At 45.5% G+C, this 20,395-nt stretch overlaps 1 protein-coding gene across 1 annotated transcript; it reads left to right on the forward strand.

Annotated features, from left to right (window-relative positions):
• Positions 1-3,378: 3,378 nt before the first annotated feature.
• On the forward strand, positions 3,379-18,794 carry LOC131266545 (receptor-type tyrosine-protein phosphatase-like N). The gene is made up of 5 exons (XM_058269112.1): positions 3,379-3,526; positions 13,647-13,700; positions 14,733-16,053; positions 16,645-17,961; positions 18,494-18,794. Exons 1-5 carry the CDS (start codon positions 3,379-3,381, stop codon positions 18,792-18,794), a joined length of 3,141 nt encoding a protein of 1,046 aa, XP_058125095.1.
• The last annotated feature ends 1,601 nt before the right edge of the window (positions 18,795-20,395 follow it).

Below are 20,395 nucleotides of genomic sequence, written 5' to 3' on the forward strand. Positions count from 1 at the left end.
GCGATTCGAGATGCGACCGAAGCCGTGGGAAATGACGGGCTGTATTTTTCTTCCGTCTCTCAAAGTTCATAATAAATAATAAGCATACAAAAACTAAACAAAAGCCATAATCAAAACAAGCATAACAAATCATTTAAGGAAAAGAAATATACTGCGGAGAAAATGGAAACTTCACGTCGGCATATTTGAGCCGATACTGTCGAAAGTTTGCATACCGACACAGCAGCTTTCCCAATTGCGCAATGCTCCCGTGGAAAAAATCCCGGCACTCAGCGAGGCGCTCCACGCACACAGGACGACCTGTTGACTGGGGCTGTAGGGCATGGCCCATGAATATGCAAAGCGTCGAAAGTTATCGTACGAAAACACGCGACGCGCTCCGACAGCAGTAGGAAAATGTCAGCCGAACCGTGCGAAACACAATCGACCAACATGTAGTGCAGTGCGTGCGAGCATCCGATAACGGTATACGTTGGTTTTCTTTTCGGTCAGCCACCAATCTACATCAGGGAGAGGTAAAAAATGTCTATATTTGGAGCAACCGTTTTGCAGAGGTTCCCGCAAGTTGTGGATCGTATTTGAAACGAATTGTTGTTTTGCGTGCAAAGTTGGAGTGAGCGAAAAGATGCGATAGAAAATATAAAACTATATTTATTCTCCAGATTGGTTAAAAATTCAGCAGAATAACAAAGTATAGAGAGAAAGGAATTTTACTTCCTCTATAGTTGTATGGGAATATCAACTTTAAGCCTTAGACGTGTGCTCGGTTTATTAAGAAAGTTTTCAACGGGATATCCTTTCTTTATTCATGGGTGACAGCGTTATACGCTAGTGAACAACTGGCAAACTGGTGCCTCCGCTGGGATACATGCTGTTGCTGTTTGCAATAAGGAAGAACATGTTTATTCACCACCGTAACACAGTTGTGGTAAAATCTCGTCCCTTGTTAACTGTAAGTGAGACAAGGTGGGTGTAATCTACAGGTGTTTTAGCAGAGGAAAAATATTGCTTCAGGGAATTAATTTAATTACTTGTCTATGTTCATGATTTATTTCAACTTGATGTGCTTTTAAACTTACCTAAATAGTCAACAGCAAATTGTGCAAATCAACAATTCGTCTGCCGTTGGTGACAAATAAAGCAAAACTTTTCCTTTAAAGTTTACTGAAACTAAAAGTTAATTTTCAAAACAGTTTCCGTCGTCCTTTGTTTTTGGGGCACAAATTGAATTACATTCTCACGGCAAAACTCTCGGTCGTGGCATGCAGGGGAAGCTGGTCGTAACTTAATTTTCTCCGTAAATTGTTGAACAAAACTTTTCTACTGACTAGCGACCTCCTGCACTGTTTGCAGGCAAAAGCAACAGATGAGTCCGGAAAGAAGGAAACCATTGGAGACAAGCGTAGTAATATTGCACATAAACGGTTTTGTGATGATGGCTGTGTGTGTGTGTGTGTGGGTGTGTGCTAGAGTTAATTATTGTTTCGTAGAATGTAGCGTTGATAAATTGGTAGATATTTATTCGCCGAAACCGCACCTTTGACCATTGGTTGAAATGTCTGTAGGAAAAATAACTTCTGTGTGACGTTATTCAAGCTGTTGTTAAAACATAATACACTTGGTTCAATGGAAGCGTTTCAGAAACAGGTAATATAAACGCAGAATTTTCACATTAATTTGTGTTAAATTAGTAAAAGGGCGTAAGGAATGTACAAAATGGCGTTGGCGTTCGTTCGTGCTCCAAGTATCGATAAATTGGCTTAACCATTAACCTTTCAATTTGGCAAACATTCAAACGCGAGTCGGTCAGTTTTCCAACAGCATGCATTTTTCGCGGTGTGTGGGAAGTACTCAATCACTCTGGTGGAAATTTTGTGAAAAGAGATTTCTATCGTTCAGTAGGATGAGAGAACGAGAAGGGAGTAGGAGTAGTCGTTTTGCCCTCCGCCAACGAAATCAATTTCAGTCAAGCTGAATTCTTTGGTGGATTTAATTTGCATTATATTTCAATTAAAACCACCCGACTTGACGAAACGATGGCTCAAACGCGAGTTGTAGGTTGACGTTGTATATTTTTGTATTTCAATGGTTTGCCTCAAGTTTTGGTTTACTCTGTGAGATGCTCTAATAACAAGCATAAAATACCTTCACCATCTTCTTGATCACGCGAAAATATAGATTGCAAATGGAGGCGCATGGTGCCAGATAAGTGTACCCGGTGGTTTGACTTTCTAAACCCTTTTAAACTGTAACCGCAATGTCAAGCGAAAACTTTTCCAATATTTCATACCTGAACTTGACGGGGAAAATCGAAAAAAGCTCTATAGTTGAACGTGACGAAAGTAAATCATGGTTTTTAATTAAACTGCACAATGTTCGACCCTTTATCACTCCTTAAGGCCCCCAGTCGGAACCGGGTTGGCTCATCGTACCTGGTGGAAATGAGAGCTAAGCTTATTTCTTTCATCCAGTTACACTTGCTAAGCCTCCATAGTCCATCGATGCATATACCTTCGTTTTCCCGGGGGTTGGAAGGAACTTTCCGGACCTTTCTGTCTCGTTGCTTCGACGCACGTGACAAGCTCGCTCCTTATGGTTCGAAGTTGTGTGCTGGCAGGTTTTTCCAGCTTCCCTAGAGGAGGGTGGGGGGGAGGTCTGGGAAAAGCGGCCGGATGTATCTTTTGCTTCCCTGGATGGTGCGTTTCCCTTGGCCAGCCTGATTGGCTTTATCAAATATGGAAGAAATGTTGGAGCCTGCGATAGTAGAATACTATTTTATCGTCCTTTTCATGCGACTTTAGGTAGGACACAAACACATATGAACTGCAGCATCATCTTCTGTCGAATTATTCGATGTCACGTAGCAAAATTAAGCTTGGAAAGCAAGACGAGCTTCACAACCACGGTGGAAACTAGGCCCAGGATTTATTTCAAAGTTGTGGCATCGTTGGTTTGACAGACGGTCGTCGTTAATTATTAACATGGGACAAATTCTATGGTTGACCCAAAGTGTCTGACTTTTGGATAGGCTTTCTCTTTGCAAAATGCAAAGTAAATGAAACGCCAAAGCTGACTAAACACGTTCAATCTAAGCTTGGATTCTAGAATCAACTAAAACACATTGGCTTCAATCTTGCGTAACTCAATGTTGCAACTTTATTAACCCTTCGCATTTCCTTCACCCTCGCAGTAATCGCACATCAAACAAGGAGCACAACAAACTTCAAACAGAAACTTCAAACTCAGAAAGCCAACCATCTTTGCTTTCCCGAAAATAGTGTTTAATTAACACCGAACGCGTTTGCGGAAAGAAGAGCAACCTAAGCAGCAAACTAGCGACCAAAGCGAGTACTTTAAAGTGATGATCTAGAGCGCACAATGTCAAGTACTGGCACATCGACGACAGTGGCAGCATGGACAAACACTTGGCAACACTTGATGCTGGCCGTCGGCCTGCTGGCGCTGTTGGTGTCCGGCGGCATCCCTGGTGGCACTAATGTGCTCGTTGCGGCCGAGGGTAACATCGGTAAGTACCATACAGCCATGTTTAGGTTAATTCAGTTGAACGGTTTGGGCAAATATCCTTTCCTTTGGTTCGTTAGCGTATATGTTTTTGTGGTTTAGAGCCCACATGCTTCCCATCGTGAAACGACATTTTCCTCAAGGACTTAGGCTCCCACGAGTAGAAGATGGAGGGCATCTTATGTTCAAAAGATCGTATGAGTGAGTGTATTTCTCTCGCAAATAATATTTGTGCCAAGGCATCAGGAACGGATCTACCGTCACCATCGGTGACGTCCTTCATGGTCGGCTTCCTGCTCCACCACAAGGCAGCAGCCCTATTCCCGTGGTGCTTCAGAAGGGCACGATTAACGGGAAAAGGTTTTCCCCCGTCATATTATCCAGGGCCATCGGATGTGTGATGAATTTTCGATGCGTTGGCGATGTTGCCGCGTGCCCGGGTAACTAATGAGAGACCTTCGGCTTGAGAAGGATGTTTTAAGTATGTTATACCTTTGGCATCACCGAAACACAGGCTCTTGGAATCTCCCTTCCACTGGATGATTGTGTAATCCGTTTGGCGTGGAGGGGGAGGGTTGATTATAAGGATATCTCTTTGTCAAATAATAATTCATCGACTATTCCATACATCGACTATCAAGCGGGCTTTTCGGAAAACTTTATTAGCTTTTGTGTGTGATGCAAATATATATGACAATATGGTGTACTTTCTGTAGTATTAAGGGGTTTGCTTTTCATTTATTCCGCGACGAACCCATATTGCTGGGACATTAAAGAAAATAATAATGCATTTTGCTTCGGAAATAAACATTTACCAATTTAATACTAGGTCACATTGACCACAGATAACTTGATTGAATTTCTTACCACCACTTCAAGTCGAATCCAGCAAAAGGCGTTCCGATGGTTGCCAACTGTTGCATATCAGATGCAATATGAATTCATGCACATGTTGCAGCGTTGATCCTTACATCTTGCAATATCGTTTGCATAGAGAAGCTTTTCCCAGGCTCCGGTGTTGAACAATGCCCTGACAAAGAATACTCCCACACCCGGAAAGGTGCTGCTTCGAAAACTCTGGACCTGCGTTTAACGCAAGTCGGGTAAAACCGTTCCAGCACGGTGGACTTCCCAGTGAAGCTGCTGAGATGCAAAGGCCATTCCACGAGCACAAATGCTTCTCGAAACGTCCTTGAATCTCGCAGCTTGCTTGATGGAAGGATACACCCGGCAAATGAAGCTCGTTTTTCTGCTCAGTGAACATCCAATGCCGACGCACCGAGTGGCATCGGCAGGAATTGCGGAGTTAATTGGATTGTCTGCGATGCAGTTCCGAGGAATGTTTTTTCGTCCCATCCCCACCGTTATGGTTGCAAGTTATTTCTCATCAATTGCGCACATTGCAGCGTGTTTTAAGAGTAAAATGGGTCAAATGTTCGCATTCGGCGCATATAAAAGAGATTGAGTAATTTGTTTGAATTAAAATATGATTTATTATCTCGTCAAAACAAAATTCAACTCCTCCCTTGACTCTGATAGTATTACGTTGAAAGTTTTTTTATTAATCTGTTTAAATTAATGATTTATACTAATTTATTTCATCGCGCTTTACGTTGTTCTCACAAAAGTATAACAAGAACATTTATGTTTTAAATTGAAGAATAAAACTATACTATAATACATTTTATGTCATGTGTTTCTGTGCCTTTTTTAAGCTTTAGTTTATATTATTATTTTTTTACAAAATGAAAGCAATTTTATCTCTCAGATCTAACGATATAATATTCACATGCTGTCTTTTGCATCACATTACTCTAAGGTGGAAAACTTTTTTGTTTGAATTTCCACTTTGGCGAATACACCTAATTACAACTTTCTAATTACGACGAGGCGTAAATTACAATTACTCACTCTTTTTTATGTAGAAGTAACCGTTTCATTTATTAAGCCCCTTTTTCCTAGACGTGAAAAAAATGGTTCATTTATTTTTTGACGTTTCTACCGTATGAAGTCATACTGGATATGAGCTCATTTGTGTAATTCCACTTTTGCGGAATTTGCATGTATAGAAGCATTTAGTCAGGCAATGCGGAAAATTCAAGATGCCACAATGACATAATAAAAATGGTGGACCGTGTAGGGTGCCTATTGCATTGGCCAGCTAAACGCACGTATCTTTCGAGCGCGTGTCAAACACAATCCTACGCTTCGCAGCATGCATCCGAGCGTTTCCAGGCGCTCGTTTTGCATTCCGACACATCCGGGCACGGCTGAACGCTGCCAAGGATAGGAGCAGACGACGGTGCGGATCGATTCCCACGGTGGTCCTTACTCACACTGTTTGATGGGCCCGGACGAGTTATGAGTGCGTCCCAGGACACCAGGATCAGGATCCAGGCCGGAGATGGAGATGGATATTTTTCATGGCTCACTTCATCTCCACCACCGTCGGCCATAAACGGGGGGTTCCATTTCACGGGGGTACGTGTGTTTCAGCGTGAATGTTTGCCCGGACATCACCGGGACAGATTTGCCTGTCGCTTTCAGCGACGGAAAGCCACTTCTTCTTCTGCTTCCTCTAGCCAGCTTGACAGGATAAAATCAAATCCCCTTTACCGGGCCTCCGGCTCCGCCCGTTCGGGGAAGGCTATTTGCTTCGCAGATTTTATCACTTACCATTAAACGCCACGTGCCCGTTGCATCCCGGGATCCCGTCGCGGTCTGTAGTAGGACGGATTGATGGCGGTTGGCGGTAGTGGTGGATTCTGCGTAGGATGGCTTCCGCTAGCTGGTGGAAATATTAGAGCTGACGTGGGAAGGCTTCAATTACCCGAACGCTAGCCGCAAGATTTATTAGCGGTATTGAAATATGGTTGATGCTACCGTTTTATGATGTGGTTTTTGAATATCTTTTGACAGCCGAGCTTTTTGCCAATAAAAGGACCTTTGTGTGAACGTTGTAAACGATAGGATTTAATTGCTTGATAAGCTTATTAACTGAATTGAAAAGTAATTCACTCCACGGGCGAAGGCCTAATCAGTGTCCCACTTTTCATTGGCTTGCATTCAATCTTGTAAGCACATTTAAATCCTATTGTAAAATATTTCTTCCATGCGTTTTGACCGCATGCGTAACTCTTGTTTGGGCGGGGAGACAAATATCCATATTCACGTCCCTGACGAAAACATTACCCTCGGAGGCCAGCGCTCATAATGTTCGCTGCTTTATATGATACAATAATGGAAGCGCAGGCGAGAAGAGTATTAATTTGTAATACGATCCTAGCGACGGTCACACGAAGGGCCGAGGGTCACCAATGTCAAAGGACGAAGGTTGGCTTTATGTGCGTTAATGGTTTTCCTCCCGGTGATGGAAATATACGTGGCCAACAAACTGCTGACGTGTGCGGCCTTTCAACACGCTGGACAGGAAATCGTTCGTTTTACTTTCCTTCTCCCAGCGCGTGAACGGTGAAAGCATATTATAGTGGTGGTGGAGTAAGACATCGTTCCTTGCGAGTGTCATCTATTAGGGAAAATATCTGCCGATTCTACAAACATTTTCGATACGCAGTCGATCCCGGTCAACACGTTAAGGCAGCCACGTGCTGATGAAAATTTATTTATAATCCATTCATTGCTGCTTTTGGCAGTTTTAGTCATATCATTCTGTTTGGCCAATCAAAAAGTGCGTTCGCCGCGACGGTCCGGTTTTTAGTATAAGTAAGATAAATTTATCCTGTGTTTACGAAACGATGGCCGCAAACGTTAGATGAGTAACAAGGTGTTGACCTTCTCACAATTCTAGGATGCCGAGAGATGGATTCGAGCGGTTCAAGACAATTGGATTGGAAGCTTAATGTAGTAAACTCTTCTTTCCAATAAAAATTGGCAGTAAGTTATTTACCAAAATGTAAAGCTGCATTTAACTAAATTGTTCAAAGATATGTTCTTAAAACAATTCATGTCAGTGTAGTCTTGATATTTTACATTTTACTTCAATGGAAGCTTAAACTGAACAAACTCACTTAAAAATTTATGAATGTATAGTTCCTTTATTTTTTTAGAGAATAATAACTAAATAAAAAAGTAAAAGTAACAGTATTTCAAAGTTCGTTAACAAAATTTAATAACAAATCATAAACTAATCTAAAGCAAACACAAAAGAGAACATATAAAAATTGGGTTCAAAAGAGTTTCAACGAGAACGGCATTCAACGGTTAAAAGGAACTGTTATACCTATCGTACATTCAATCCTTTTCTCAACTCGATATGTTTACCAAACATTACTGTGCGTAACCAATCAATGTTTATCTTGGAATAGTCTGATAGAGACTTTATTCGATTTTTATGGACATGTATGACTAAACAGTTGCACAAATTCGATTCTCCATCCGCCAAACATTTCTAAACCCATTTCTTTATCTTCAATGTTCCACTTAACAACAACCAAGAGGCTTTCCTCCTCTCAACTCCCCCCTATGCCCTATGCGATAAAACTGGAAACAGCTGTCATTATCCTCGAGCAGCGAACTCCCACAAGGGTTATTGCGTAACATTATGGTATAACGGGGAAATAATTTGCGCCCAACACATGGTGCTGGTGGGGCGAGGGGGGGGGCCGGAAAGTGTGGCCACCGGCCGGAAACAGGCCGTTACGGGGGGGGAATGCAACGGCCGATAATTCGCTCCCATAATCCCTGCGGTGATAATCTTCGCCAGCGTGATTAAACCCATAAATAAAACGCGTGAGGAAAGCTGCGGGAAATGGGAGAGCAAACCTGTAGCGTTTTCCTTCGATAGCGATGTGTGTGTGTGTCTAAGCATTGGGGGTAACAGATACTGTGGATATTGTTTCCGACAGTTGATTTTAGCGCCTTGTAGCGGAGGTAAAAAGAGCTTTCCTTTTTGGTGATGGAACTCGTTGCCCCGAATCATGGAGAGCGGTGAATGGTTTCTCTTAATTTAGGGCTTGGCTTTCTCTGGTCACAAAATACTTGCTTACTTATAGATCATATCGGGTCTCGCTGTCTAAATTTAACCGGAGGTTCGTGCGATCGATATCGATAATTTATGGACGGCGACAACACTATCATCCTTCCCCGAACGATGTTATTTTTGTCGACAGCTTCGAAAAGCTTCTTTGCAATGTAGGATGCTTCTTTGGGTCAATTAAATTTTGGGGACCATCCGTTTCATTTCAACACAAATGGAATTTGTGAAAATGTTGTTTCCAGAGGGAAAAAGGCACTGCCGTCTATTAATAGAACCAGGCAAACTGCACCGCGAGCCACCTTTTCCGACAGTGACAGCTTGTCCGATCGGGTACAGAACACTAGGAAATTAAAAACGGATGCGGAAGTGCGTTAAAAAGTTATCGATCCGCACCAACACACAGACGGGACGCCCAGGGACATTTTAGGGAAGTAGCTATTTGTGATGCAATGTAGTTTTTGTGCGGCAATGTGTGTGTGTGTGTAACACGCACAAAAACGTAACACGTAACAGGCAATACGCAAAAAGGACCCTCAAAAGGCCTAGAAAACATCCCACGCGTGGATCAACCTTTTCTAAAGAGCCGGGAGAAAACTGTTGGGAAAATGGCAAACGGCGGCGGAGATATTTGGAAAATGGATCGTGCAATGAAAAACAAAAACACGACAGACGGAAGAAGAGAGGGCAAAAATGCGGCACAAACATTATAGCTTTCGTGCGTGCCGAATCCCGTCGGCCGGATCGACATGGCATTCGTTCGACCATTTTCCATCGGTTGACGTCATTCGCGGACCGGGTGGAAATAAGTGTATCGCCTGGCGGCATTTTCCATCGCCACGGGGCCTCGGGTGAGTTCCTCGGAGCATGCTCGCCCTCTATTGTGGGTTGGAAACGGAGAAAGATGGTTTTATGTTCGGCTTCGGCTATTAGAATAAGCTTGCGTGGGCCCGTAAGCTCTTAACTGAGCGAGCAGCTGCCGCCTGCGGAGCAACATCAGAACTCACCGCTTCGCGGGGGAAACTCGCCACTGTTTGCCGCAACAATCCTTGACTGCGCCGAGTTGACAGTTTATCGCTCGTTCACTGCCTCGGTCGCGAAGTTTCGTCCTTCCCAAGAAGTTTACCAAGCTGCAAACGGTCGCTGTTTGTCCACTCACGCGAGTCCGGAATTGTGCAGTTTAAACTGTTGCTGATGTTTATCTTTCTGAGTTTCCATTCGCCACAATTGAAAGTTGTCGAATTCAGCTTTACTTAACTTAGGAGGGGAAAAGTTTAGTAAAATTTTTAAAGTGAACCTCTTTCTTAAATCAAATTAAGAACAGTGTAACATTTTAGCTTTCCTTGTGTGCTTTTCAACTAGTGATGAGAAAACTCCTAAATTTCAGGAGCAGATCAGATCATTTGCTCTCAGTCAAAGATCGGATCAGATCAGAAGAGCATAATCGTACTCCAATGCCATGCCGCTACGGGTAATGGCGTCACTAGGATCATAATGGAGCAGATCAGATCACATCGAAATAGGTATACAGACAAAGAGCATATTGGATCAGATCAGAACACATCGCCATACCGCTACGGGTAATGGCGTCACTAGGATCATAATGGAGCAGATCAGATCACATCGCCATAGGTATACAGGCAAAGAGCATATTGGATCAGATCAGAACACATCGCCATACCGCTACGGGTAATGGCGTCACTAGGATCATAATGGAGCATTTGCTCTCATATTTTCGGATCAGATCAGATCATATAAACAAGAGAGCAGATCGGATCATAAGAAGCTATTCCTTCTTCTCATCACTATTTTCAACGCACCAGACCGGAAAAAAAATCCACACCGGAAGCGCTCGTTTGACGTCATTTTGTTCGTGCCCACATAATTATTTGGTCGCACGCGAGCACGCTACGGAAAGAAAACAGCGTGACAATATTTCCACTCGCCAGCGCAACCGATTGGCGAGTTAAAAAATGTTAAAATGTCCGTACATTTTCTAAAGCACGACGACCGCGCACGACGGTTCGCATAACATTCCCGCAAATGTAATGCAAGCGTCCATGCATGGACATGTTGCAGCGACATATCTACCTCCTGTTCTTTTTCTAAATATTTTCCCGATGGAGCTCAAGATCGGCCATATTGGCATGTTCTCACGCCATCGCGCGCGAGGAAACTGTTGCCGACAACATTCAGCTCGATTTACTGTCTGCAAGACCCCGATGGGGAGTAAGAAAAGCGCAAAGCTATTTTTAGCCCATCGACCGAACGAACACTTGTCGCTTTTAAGGATCACGTTTTATTTTACCTTACTTTAGAGAGCATTCGCACAAATTTTACCTTCTATCTTGGGATGGTCAATCGGTTCCTTTTTGGAAATCGGCAGAATGATCCGAATGTTCATCGCCTAGCGGAAAATAAACAAACAAGCGCGTGTATGTTTGTCGGGTTGGAAAAGCGTCCAGCCTTGGTCCATCAGAACCCGGTGAATGCGTAGGATGCTTGGGGTAGCCTTCGACCGAACGACTCCCTGGAAGTCGGAGTGTCGTGGGAAGTGCTTCAGCCGAGCGCAGGCTAAATTTAGACGCAGCTCCAGGGGCGACAGGGAAATCAATTGGGGCCTGATATCGATCAGCAACAAATACGCTGATGCATGCGCGAAGCTACGTCGGATGATTGATGGAAATGGAGGAAATTGATCGAATGTCATGGTGATGAAGTGTGCAAGGGATTTTTTTTAGGTTTTCTAGGCCATCATTCACCGAGGATTTAATATAGGAGAAAGTATCGTTTGTATCTTTTCATCAACGCTTACACTGTAGCATACGCTACGCACATCACACAATTCCCACGTATCCTTATCACATCACACACTATATTTCAAACCCACATCTCATCACACTTATCACACTTTGTAACAACACAACACAACACGCTAGAACCACACAACGTTCTTAATCCACACTTTGTAACACAATGTACAGTCAGGAAAGTTATGACGAAAACCAGAACCCAGAACCAAAACACAAACCATGTAACTGTTACAATGTTGCAGTCACCAACCACTTGTGACCCATAGAAGGAAGAACCTTGACTTAGGTTACAATGTTGCATAACATGCAACGAAAGTCAATGTCAACCCGCTCTTAAGCTAATGAGTCATAAATTAGAAAGAACACAACGCCGACCTTCGAGGCGCTAACGGAGCATAGGCATGTGTCATACGACACCTAGGGAAAGCGTGAGAACCGCGCGTCGAACCGAGCGCATGACGAAGTGACTCAAAGCGGAACCAGGAAAAAGGTCTTTCTCCAGGCAAACCAGGAAAACTCAGGAAAGGATAACATTAAACAGATGACCAATGTAACAAAGAAAGTTTAACTATAAAATAAAGATCACGACGAACGAAGGGGATCCAGTCCCAGTTGAGTCGTCGGAGAAAGCAAACATCGTCCGTGCCCCTTTCATTTATAGCGACTCACCCACTACGAATTAAACAGCAATAATAATACAGTTACATAGGTCTTTCTCCAGGCAAACCAGGAAAACTCAGGAAAGGATAACATTAAACAGATGACCAATGTAACAAAGAAAGTTTAACTATAAAATAAAGATCACGACGAACGAAGGGGATCCAGTCCCAGTTGAGTCGTCGGAGAAAGCAAACATCGTCCGTGCCCCTTTCATTTATAGCGACTCACCCACTACGAATTAAACAGCAATAATAATACAGTTACATAGTTGGCGTTAATAGTTGGAGTTAATACAACACTATAAGTATGGATGTTCAGTTTTTCGTACATGCATTCATGCATAAGTGTTTTACTCCATTAAAGTTTAATAATTTCTTCTGGAATCGATAACATGACTAAAATTTATGTTGACGACTCTTTATCCGCTCCGCAGCGAACGAATCTTCTAGAAAGCAAAATCTCAGCACGGCATAATTAAACGAATCAGTCATCAGCAATCTCAGCTTTCAGCTGGGATTATTATTTTTCCCGAACCGAATGCAGCACACACAACAATACAAATGTCAAACGGTCATGCGAAGCGACGAAGAGAAAAGCGTCGGAAAATGCCTCCCCGTACCGCCTAGCTGGTGAAACGTTGTGTGAGCTGTTCCTTTGCTCATCGTGCGCTCATCCTTTGCCCTTTTTTAATGAGCTTAGACTTGAAGAGATGAGCGGGCAGCATCAGCAGCATCAACGGTCTTTTTTTCTCCTGTCGGGAAAAAGCACTCCCGAGATGGCAGATGGTGTAATATGGTCCGCCTCTGCTCTACTCATCTTCAGTGTATCGTTTCGCTGGCCCATATTTTTTTCTTTTGCCTTTTATTTCTTTTGTAGACCGAGCCGGTGAAAAATCTACCAATATTGCGGCCTACGCCATTTGAAGAAGTAAACAATTAAATTAGGTAGCATTACTTTGTTTGCGTTTGGAAAAGCCCAACCGGACGTGATAAACTTATCCAGATTATTTCGATCGATTCCATCTCCTCCTTGCATTGACCTCGTGCACCATGAAGGCACAAAGGATGCTTCGCTCTTATCAGATCATTGAATTGATGAACCATCCCGCGCAAACCTGCCAATAGTCTCGCAACGGATGAAGATATTGCGAACCACTTCAGGCTGCCCACTTCGGAAATTGCACTTTCATCGGAGCCAACAGTCTATCTCAATTGGAGTGGAATCTCCACACCGCCGGGCCACTCTCCTAACCCGCCACCTTACCGATGATTAACGGCCACTAATCGATTCCCAGCCTTCATCAGGTTTTCGAGTCCCGGGCAGAGCGTTCTCGTTGCGGGCATTTTCCCTTCAAATGCTTTTCTTCTTTTTCTCGCCACCACCCAAGCTAATGATGTGGATTGGTCTGAAGTGAACGAGAGTAAGCGATCATCCGCCACCTGTTTCCCACTATACAACGAGAGGCCATTTCTATTGATGATTCGTTTCGGAAGGATTAGATTGTTGTTCACCGGTTCTTTCGCAAGCCTTGTTGAGCTTTCAAGTATTACTTCATCGTCGTGGGAGATTTCATAGTTTTCTTTTCAACCAACTTTAAGCGACATCAGCTACTTCAAATTTATCTTTAATGAGTGTCTTTTTGCTTACTTCCGTTGTAGGATGCCTTTTTGCTGAAACACTTTGCTTGGAACACCTGGAATGGTGCTACGATGGTAAGTACCTACTTGTGGCGTTTGACTCTTCACAGGACACGTTTGGAGGCAATCCGAAAGGGATGCACATGGTTCTTACAATGAGCCTTAAATTGAAAAAAAGTTAAAAAAGTTTTTAAACGAGAAAAAGTAAAAGTACGGGAGATAGTTTAACTTCTTTTAAATCCTCAAAAGCCAGAGGAAAATCTAAAATGATGTCCTCCTATGATTTTATTCGCGCCTAAAAGTATGCAATTGGAGTACATGGATATTTTTCAGATGGGACGATGAGTTTTTCGTTCCTTACGTTCGATGGTGAAAATCCATGTGAAAATCTAAAATGATGTCCTTTCTTACTTTTATTCGCGCCTAAAGATATGCAATCGGAGTACATGAATATTTTTAAGATGAGACGATGAGTTTTTAGTTCAATGAAACAGTACCACCTTTTCATGACGATCATAATTCACCGAGACAATTTTTTTTAAATTGTGTGCTTCCCTTTGCTTTGTAATACAAACATTTCAAAGTGTTTGCTTGAGAGCTCATGAAATTACCTTATCTGATGATCCACTTCTTAGTATCCGACTCGTCCCTGTTTGTCCCTGGCGTCGTTGTAATTAATTTCCCTGATGAATAATTTCACCGTTCAGCAAACAGCGCAAAAACTAACTGCTCGCTATCGTTTTCATTACGGTCATCTGTTGCCGGCATGATGCCATTCTGGCGCGTAAAGTCCGACCGGCCCCGGACATTCCCCGAAATGGTTAGATCGCGGAGTGCAAGTGGAGGTATAAACTTTTCTAATTAGATTTGCCCACCTCCCCCAAGATGAACGGTGGACAAGAGAAGAAGCCGATGACCACCTCGTTCCTGCTGCCATTTGCGGTGCGGAAGTTTACCGTATCTTCTCGTGCTTAGTTATTTTGCTTTTACTTCGTCGTGACCGGCACGTGGTAATTGAAATCGGATTGATGGATGGTTTCTGGGTTTCGTTTTTGCTTTGACAGCCATATTTAAACGTTCTTTTCTCGCTTATCGTTTCCGTTGTAGACTTCGCCTTCGGAAAGTGTCTGCCGCAGTATGGGCTGGAGCCGGAGGAGTTGTTCCGGCGGCCGCTGGAGGAGGACCAGAGCCGCATTCTGGCGCGCATGCTCGAGGAGCTGCAGGGAGCCGGGCTCGGTTGGGAGCACCCGTTCACGCAGTGTCGCATGCAGGGCGCCCTGTTTGCCATCCGCACCAACACGGAGATCCCGCAGACGCTGTGCGCCAACCTAGCGCCCGACCCGGAAGTGCTCGGCCCGCAAAGTCCGCTCGCCTTCGTGCGCTTCACTCCGCCGAACGAGGAGTACGCGGACGAGGTGTACTATCCACCGCCGAAGAAGGCGTTCGCCCAGCAGGCACTGAAGTCTCCGGCCGAGCTAGACGTCCTGCCGGAGGTGATTCCGGTTGGGCCGCATGGTATGACCAGTGCTGAGCAGAAGGAACTATGGCGACGGGTTGCGCTCGGCAAGATGCTGCGACGGTACGAGGAGCAGATGCAGCAGCAGCAGAACCCTCCGGATGTAACGGACTACTTGGACGTGGATCCGAACGAGATTGAGGACAGCCAGCTGCTGCCGTATAAGGGGCCGGAGCGTGATTGGGCTTACGGAGCGAGCAAACGGACTGGTGGCAACGCGGCGGCACTGTTCCGCGAACAGCAGACCGGACTGGATGAGGAGCGCGCCCTGAAGGAGCTGGTCGACCGGTTGACACCCGAGAACGACGATCCCGAGTTCCAGTACATCTACCCGAAGACTTCCTCGTTCCGCGAGTACGCCAAGGAGCATCACATTCCCAAGATATCGAACTTCGCTCCGGAGAACGTCAACACACTCCCGGAGGCACCGGCCAAGGTGACCGATCCGAACGTGGACAAGTTCTACAAGAAACCGCACCGCTCGGGAGCGCACGCTCGGAACGAGATCCCGACCGGCGGCGCAGTTCTGCGTGAGTCGAACGCGGGTTACGCCCCCGAACCGGAAGCAGCCGGTGGACTGTACACCGAGGGTGGGTTCGTGTACGTGCCGAAGGCGGGCGTAAGCTCACGGCCGGGCAAGGACGAAGCCCGCGCACTGCTGGATAACATTCTTGGGTTTACGCGGCGCGAGCGGTTGGATGTGAAGAAACCGGGACCCCCGGCAGCGCCACCACCACCAGGTCAAAGCCCTAGTGAGCCACCGAAGGAGATTGCACCGTCGGACAAGGACGCGGTTGGTGAGGAGAAGCGACCGAAGTCAAAGTCAAAGAAGGAGCTGTTTGCCCACACCGACGATGACCATGCGCCGCACTCGGTCGACACGGAGTACGCTCATGTGATCCTGAAAAACCCGTAAGTTGAGCGCATACTAAGGCCATTGATTGAATGTGTGATCAGATCGGTCTTATTTTAGTTATCTTCAAAATCAAGTTAAGAGTTTGTAACCCGTTTCTTTATCAGAGGTTTTGTGTTTTTGATTCATGAACCTTTAGGCTCTAAAGCTAGTCTTTTCCTTCATTGAGGTTATGTTAGTTAACGTTATCGTCTAGTTGTAGACTTTTCTAGTAGGGATTAGCAGTCCTTGAGAAAATCCACCTGGAATGAATGGTCTGCTTATAATTTCTGAAACTAGAAGAGATTCTAAAGGGTGTAGCCAATATCTTGGATGATTGTATTAGAGAAACGACTAACGTTAAAGAGCCAGTAACTTAAAGGTTTTTGAGGATATCCTTGTTTTTGGATGAAGGATATTATTAGGCCACTCTTCAACAATTTTGAAGAAAAGACTTGAAACACCAAACATATTCTGTTTTAGTTGTCGATCTATGCAAGGCAAAGGAGATCCATAAGATTGCTTAACTTCAGTAGAATTTGAGGCCATTTTCGTATGCTGCTAACTTTTCCTGCTTATCATTGTAACTTCCTCTTTCATCTACCACCCAGAATCGACAACTGGAAGGATGGTGCACGGATTGTCGGAGCGTTAGCGGAGCTATTGAACATGCAGGGATACTTCACGCACCCGAGAGTTGACCGACACGAGGTATCGTTCCGCGTGGAACCGAACCCGGACAAGAAGACGGCCACCGACGTGGCGAAGCAGATCAACGACAGCCGGTTCAAGAACAACCTGTCGCGCCGGCTCGGCGTGCTGGTGATCCAGGCCGGAGTGGGTGATAAGACCAAGGATCTGGATGCCGTCTCGTCCCAGCGTCTGAAGCGCGTCGAGGACGGTCCGAATGTGACGCACGTGATGGCGTACATGTTTGCCGGTGCAGGCGCGGCTGCCGTCATCGTCGTCGCCATGACGCTTTTTCTCATCCGCAAGCACGACAAGAAGAAGGACAAACTCGGTGGGCTACAGTCGGGCATAGGGGCGGGTGGTGATAGTTCCAGCCGGGACTACCAGGACCTTTGCCGGGCACGGATGGCCGGTGGAAAAGCGGGCGCTCCGACGACGGGCGGAACGGGCGGAGGTATTGACTCGCCCGGTGGACGCATCACGGCGCTGGCGAAGGAAGCCGAAGCACGGCCACCGTCGTCCCGCTCGAGCACGTCCTCGTGGAGCGAAGAACCGGCCCTGACGAACATGGACATCTCCACCGGGCACATGGTGTTGTCGTACATGGAGGACCACCTGCGGAACAAGGGCCGACTGCAGCGCGAATGGGAGGCGCTTTGCCGGTACGAAGCCGAACCAAGCGCAAGGGATGCGGCCCTGCAGACCCAGTGTGCACCGTTGAACCGTGCCGGGGCCCCTCTGCCGTATGACCACTCGCGCGTCGTGCTGAACCACCTGGCGAACGCGGAGGGCATGGACTACATCAACGCGTCTACCATCACCGATCACGATCCGCGAGCGCCGGCCTATGTGGCCGCCCAGGGCCCGATGCAGTCGACGCTGGCCCACTTCTGGCAGATGGTGTGGGAGCAGGGTGCCGTCGTGCTGGTGGCGCTCTGCCGCCTGCAGGAGAACGGCGAGTCCGCCTGCGCCCGCTACTGGCCAGAGGAGGGCGCCGAGGTGTACCACATCTACGAGGTGCACCTGGTCAGCGAGCACATCTGGTGCGACGACTATCTGGTGCGGTCGTTCTACCTCAAGAACCTGCGCACCGGCGAGACGCGTACCGTCACGCAGTTCCACTTCCTGTCGTGGCCACAGGCCGGAGTACCCACGTCCGCCAAGGCGCTGCTGGATTTCCGCCGCAAGGTGAACAAATCCTACCGAGGTCGCTCCTGCCCGATCGTCGTGCACAGCAGGTAAGAGAAGTTTTTGTTTCTACCCTAACCGTTCAATTATACACGGTGCGTGAAGTAAGAAAACTATTTCTCAGGTTTGCGTAACAACATTAAAATAGCAGAAAAAGTACATAGGAAATAGAAAACGTGACGATGTGGAAACAAGGAATTAATTGTAATTTTATTATGCGCAGAAGTGTCGAAGTACATAAAGTATTCATATTGATAGACCAACCTTAATCATGTCGAGTGTCCCCTAAAAATCGTTAATCCTGACTGAGGCACTGTTCACAATCTTCAATACATCAACTTCACCGAACCTTATCCAACTCGTTTCTCAAAAAGAATATACAAAGTTCTTTAAACTCGTTTCTAGTTCAATAAGAATTTGTAAATCTTTTTACTCAGTTTCTGAAGCTATTTTGGGGAAGTAATTCATTCAATCTATTCGAATCGTTAAAATTCGGACATATCGTTGCAAAATTTATATTTTCTCGAATTCGGTTGTCCGTAACACTCTTTTCAACCATCTTCTTTTCCTTTCCTCCCACAGCAATGGATCGGGTCGCACTGGAGCGTACATTCTGCTCGACCTGGTACTCGGTCGCATGAATAAGGGCGCTCGTGAGATCGACATCGCGGCCACACTGGAGCACCTGCGGGATCAGCGGGCCGGTCTTGTCGCCACCCGGCAGCAGTTCGAGTTTGTGCTGATGGCCGTGGCGGAGGAGGTGCACGCCATTCTGAAGGCACTCCCGCAGACGACCAGTGCCAACAAGGGCTCGCAAGAACAGGATGCCAAAGATGGCCAGGATGTGGCCAAACCATCGGCCGAAAAGCCCGTCGACAAGTGAACGCACACAAACCGTACGCGCAAATGCCATGAGGCGGCATGAATTCGTTTCTGTTCAAATTGCATTTGACCAATGGCGTTAGGTTGGTTATCTTTTACGTTGGATAAGTTCACTTTTAAAAATAAACATTTGTAGAGTTAGACAGGTCGGTTTGAGTTCGGTTTCCTTACTCATGCCCTGCGTTAGGAACACTTTTGTTAGGTAGTCTACGATATGATTTGTCTTGTCCTTTTTTAAAAAAACCATTAGAAATCTACCCCAAACAGGGTGGACAATCGGGCGCCAGGTCCACCGAGCACTGTAAACGGTTTATCGGAATCCCGAGTGAAGCGGAAAACAAACTTGCTGGCAAATTACGGACAGATTATTGGAATATGCACTACATCAGAACCCATCGAATATCGGACCTACGCTAAACGAACACGGTGGAACACATCCTACGGACGACGGCATACAGAGAAATGAAATGGAAAAACTCATCAACACACAACCCTATAATCCATACATTCCACCGTTCGTGTCGAGTTGAGCCTTTCGAGTCTATTCGATGGAACGTTAGCTCCAGAAGAAGTTGTCTGTTCGACTTTCGTGAACGAATCTCGGAAGTCCCGCATTTCCGGTGGATCAACTTTGTCAACCAGCCTGCGAAGTTGATCGATCGGGAGCGTTTTGCGCGGACGGTGCGAGGTTTTTCACGGGAGCGTGAAAACATTTGCTCGATGTGTTCAATGTCGATCGTTCGGTGGGTGTGATTTGGTTATCGATTTTCTTTTTATTTGCCCATTCCCATTGGGCCTGGGGAAAACGATCCATGCACAGACGTTAGGGAGGAAGCAGTCCGTGATCGTGTGCGATAACTTATCATTCACTCGCACTCAATAGCAAGAGGTGCGACTTTTGCATCGCAAATGCAAAAATCAATCACAAATGTACCTCCTCGAAACACCATACATACACTAAAAACACACTAAACCACACTTGAAATATTCTATGGTATCGCGAAGCAGGCAGCCAACATGGATGCGGTAAGCTAGAAGAGAGTGGGACGACCAGGGAGGGGAAAGATTTATCATAATATCCATACAAAGCATACCGATGGAGCTACAAAAGTCATACATATGTCTATATACATACACGTAACTATATTAAAGAGAGCCAGAGAAATTATGATGGGGAGGAGTTAGCACAATCCCAGTCAATATTTTAAGCTACTAACCGCCTGAAGATGGAAACTATGGCTAGATATATATATATATATATACTATATGTAGATGGAATACTAGTGAATTAAAAAGTATATATTTTGTCTTTGGGATGCTAGTAAGAGAGATATTAAGATGAAAGGCACAGAAAAGCTAGACACGGCGCAGGATTGAAAACAGGATCACAAATAAAAATAATAGGAAGATTCAATCTGGAAGGGTGAAATATTATAAACTGGTTACAATCTTGACGCCAAGCCATTTTCTAACGTTGGAAGGTACAACCTCTCTGACCGAGGGCAATGGCAGTGGAATGTCTCAACCGTGCAGCTATTAGGTAGAAGCAAATTTAAACTAACCTGACCATAGTACAGCCGTTAGGGACCGTTGAAAATCGAC

Source organism: Anopheles coustani, chromosome 2, assembly GCF_943734705.1.
Source record: "Anopheles coustani chromosome 2, idAnoCousDA_361_x.2, whole genome shotgun sequence".
Classification (NCBI taxonomy): domain Eukaryota; kingdom Metazoa; phylum Arthropoda; class Insecta; order Diptera; family Culicidae; genus Anopheles; species Anopheles coustani.